At 57.8% G+C, this 3,763-nt stretch overlaps 1 protein-coding gene across 1 annotated transcript; it reads left to right on the top strand.

The window, feature by feature from the left end:
- Positions 1–247: 247 nt before the first annotated feature.
- On the top strand, positions 248–2,740 carry LOC112894334 (basic leucine zipper 2-like). The gene is made up of 4 exons (XM_025962001.1): positions 248–1,393; positions 1,504–1,594; positions 1,891–2,017; positions 2,185–2,740. The coding sequence occupies exons 1-4, from the start codon at positions 849–851 to the stop codon at positions 2,352–2,354; spliced, it is 933 nt and encodes a 310-aa protein (XP_025817786.1). The 5' UTR covers positions 248–848; the 3' UTR covers positions 2,355–2,740.
- Positions 2,741–3,763: the final 1,023 nt, after the last annotated feature.

Genomic DNA, 3,763 nt, shown 5'->3' with positions numbered 1-3,763 from the left:
GAGAGAGAGAGAGAGAGGCCCGCCAGGAAACCTCGGGGTCACGTCAGCACGTGGCGGCTGGTCCCGCCGCTTAATTTAACCGCCCGTCCCCTGCGACTTTTGAGCGCGGCCGATCGACTGCCTGCCTCTCTGCCTTCGCCCTCGCTTCATCATCCATCCGAATCCGATCGGCGCGTTGCCCACCCACGGCCACGAACCGCTCTCGTCTTCTGAATTTTTACCCCTACTGCTCCCTCTAGAGCTATGGTTGTCACGTCGCCGCCCGTCTTTTGATTGCGTGGAAGTTTACACTACCATGCAGTACTACGGCATAGCAAAAGCACGAGCAGGCCCCGCATGTCAGTGGGACGAGGTGCACCGACCAAGCTATAGGCCTGACCCATCCCATGTCCAAGCACCAAGCTGCTGCTAGCCCCCTTCCCGCCTCCCCTTCCTCCCGCGCTCTTCACCAGACCAGCTGGTGCTAGCTGTCTCTCTCCTCCTGTCATGTGACCGGCCTCCCCACTCCCTCAGCTCAGCTCAATCCTCGCTCCCACCCTCGTCCCTATCATTCCCGTTGCGGCATTGCCCCAATTTAGCGCGGGGAGCCGACCTCCCCCCCTCACCGTCCATCCACGCTACCCGTCCGCCATTCTCGCTCCGCAGCGGCGGCACGGTGCCCCGGCAGCGGGAGCAGCAAAACACGCGAGCTAAAAACGGGCAGCGCGCGCGCGATCCCCGGCACCCGCGCCCGTCGGCCTTACATTGCCGCCCGGGCCCTCGGCATTGGGGGAGGTTCCGGCGTTGCGCCGTCGTTCCCGCGTGTTGCGTTGATTCCACGAACCAACGCGCGGCGCGGGGTCCCGGCCATGGCGCAGCTGCCGCCCAAGATCCCCGCCATGGCGCCGGCATGGCCCGAGTTCGGGGGCGGGCACCACCACCACCATCACCAGCGCAGCCCCTCCGTGGGCACGTTCCTCGCCGCGCCCATGCCGCCGCTCCCCCCGCCGCAGCAGCACCAGCAGCAGCCGTCGTGGGTCGAGGAGTTCCTCGACTTCACAGCCGCCAAGCGCGGCGCGCACCGCCGCACCGTCAGCGACTCCGTCGCCTTCCTCGAGCCCGGCCCCGACGACGGCAATGCCGGCGTCGGGGCGCACGACTTCGACCGCCTCGACGACGACCAGCTCCTGTCCATGTTCTCCGACGACCTGCCGCCGCCGCCACAGCAGCAGGCCGCTCCCGCGCCCGCGCCCGTGGCGAGCTCGTCGTCGCCGTCCGACCACAACAGCATCAATGACGAGAAGACGGACAGGGGCGAGACCGAGGAGGCGCAGAGCAACTGCCACGGGGACGCCGCCGCCGTGCCGGGGCAGCCGGCCTCCGCCGCCGCAGTTGATCCCAAGCGCGTCAAGAGGTGACCTTGATTCTTGCCTTGCCCACCTGCTCCGCTCAATTCTGGCAATGCGCCACCTTGCGAGGCAGAATTCACCAATTTTCTCGCGTTCCTTGTTGCCACGACCGCAGGATCCTGGCGAACCGGCAGTCCGCGCAGCGGTCGCGCGTGCGCAAGCTGCAGTACATCTCGGAGCTGGAGCGCAGCGTCACGTCGCTTCAGGTGCGTTCTGAACTATGCATTTTCAGCTGAGCTCTGCCAAGAACCGTGCTGAATTATGCGTTTTGAGCTGGGCTCTGCCAAGAACAGTGCTGAATTTTGCGTTTTGAGATGAGCTCTGCCATGAACCGTGCTGAATTATGCATTTTAAGCTTAGCTCCTACCAAGAACCGTGCTGAATTATGCATTTTCACCCGGTCTCTGCCAAGAACTTTGCTGAATTATGCATTTCGCCCGAAGTAAAGAGAAAAAAATATCTGTGAAATTGACCGTGCCTGGGTGGATTGTTTCGCTCGCAGACGGAGGTGTCGACGTTATCCCCGCGCGTTGCCTTCCTCGACCACCAGCGCTCGCTGCTGACGCTGGGGAACAGCCACCTCAAGCAGCGGATCGCCGCGCTCGCGCAGGACAAGATCTTCAAAGATGGTGACCGCCATTGCCGCCCCCCCCCCCCCCCCCATCGCCGGTCACCATCGGAATTCAATTCGGCTCTGCATGCATGCGGAATTGCCATGATGATGGCGTCCCGAACCTCTCGCTACAAGTATCTGACCCGGTCTGAACTCTCCCTCTGTTTCTCTGTGTGTGTGCAGCTCATCAGGAGGCGCTGAAGAAGGAGATCGAGAGGCTGAGGCAAATCTACCACCAGCAGAGCCTGAAGAACGCCGAGTCGTCCCCGACTGCCGACGCGGCCCCGATCCGCGGCGACAAGGACCTGATCGCCAGCGAGGGGACCGCCGCGCCCTGCCCGCCGCCCTCGTGATGCGGAGACCATGCATCCATCTCCGTCCGGTCGCTGTAGTGGGGGGGAGGTGGCCTCCGCCTGTCGCCCATGACAACGAGCGGTGCCGCTGGCTGCTAGGATCGGTGGCGCGGTTGCTTGGGTTTGTGCATTCTTTGGGGGTGTAATCGTGATGTAAAGGAGAGACTCGATTGATTTGGTTTTGTTCATTCTCGCATCCTCCGCTGCTGGCTGCCTGCTTCTGCTCCTTCTTCCACCTCCCTGATTTGTAATTTTTTGTTTGGGCGTTTTGGGCGAAGGTCGTAGGTAAGAGAGATCAAATGTAATTCAGATTGGTTGAGGTCGATTTGTGTGTTTGGGGTGGTTTTGTATCTGATCATTCGAAAGATGTATGTTCCCGGAACGAACCAGTCTTGTCCACCTTGAATTCGTTCCTCCCTGCTGCCACTGTCTCCAGAATCTAGGCAGCTCTGCTGGAATCTGCATAGAGTGTACAGTAACTTACCGTGACTGCAATGCATGAACTACTCGCCGCCGGATGGTTTAACGGTGGAGTACATTACAACTGAGCGGATTAGGATTAACACTCCCTGTCACATGCGATCAGCCGTGAACCAGACATGCAGGCATCTCATTCCTTGCTGTTTCGCCACAGGAATTTAAAACGGCGGCGGCAAGAGCAGGAGGTGCCTTCCTTCCGCTGCAAGGGATAGGCACGTTCCTCTGCAGCTGCACAGCATGTGCATGTGCGTGCCGCGCCCGTACCGGCCGGTGGAAGTTATTCTGGCGAGCAGGTTAGGTTAGTGTGGCTAACCAGGATAGTCAAGGAGTACCAATCAAGTTGCAGCAGCCTGGCTTTTTGGTTTCTGGACTCGTCAGCTTGCCCACGATGGAGGAGGCAATGCTGCTGCAAGTAAACCCGTATTTGGAACGAGATGCATGAATTTCATGGAAAGTTCTGGTTGGAGGCATTGTTTTGAAGATGGGTACCTTGAATTTGTGCATGGTGCTAGACCCTCGAGGTCAATCTCAGCCACTAAGCTCATGGTATTGCCAGTGGTACAGTGCTGTGGCTACTGGTGGTTATTCGTGGTTAAGCCGCAATTTTATCCTTGTGTTACGACATGGTGTTGTTATCTGTGGTTATGCTAGAAATTTATCCTTATGCTAGGATGTGTTGTATGAGGTCTAGTTTAGCTAGGTAGGTTATTAGAATTTTAGCCCGATTTTTCTAAATTAACCGAGTATTGTAGGCTTTTATCTTATTTTTTCTTCAAAAATGAGATCTTTAATTCGTGTTCTACCATACTATTTGAATACAAATTGAGATGGGGATGCTCTCCTCCGTTGATTATTGAAAAAAAAAACTAGTGCAAAAATGTCGCAAGAATACCACTGCAAATTGGTGCTCCGAACGATATGAGGGGAAT

The sequence above is a fragment of the Panicum hallii genome, chromosome 5 (assembly GCF_002211085.1).
Source record: "Panicum hallii strain FIL2 chromosome 5, PHallii_v3.1, whole genome shotgun sequence".
Lineage (NCBI taxonomy): Eukaryota > Viridiplantae > Streptophyta > Magnoliopsida > Poales > Poaceae > Panicum > Panicum hallii.
The sequence above is the reverse complement of the archived record's forward strand: the minus strand, read 5'-3'. Positions and strand labels throughout refer to the sequence as shown.

Excerpts from the sequence above, each read along its gene's own strand:
- LOC112894334 (XM_025962001.1), top strand. The coding sequence starts at position 849 with ATGGCGCAGCTGCCGCCCAAGATCCCCGCCATGGCGCCGGCATGGCCC. Across the intron at positions 1,595-1,890 it reads GCAGCGTCACGTCGCTTCAG|ACGGAGGTGTCGACGTTATC; the intron begins GTGCGTTCTGAA and ends TTTCGCTCGCAG. Across the intron at positions 2,018-2,184 it reads GGACAAGATCTTCAAAGATG|CTCATCAGGAGGCGCTGAAG; the intron begins GTGACCGCCATT and ends GTGTGTGTGCAG.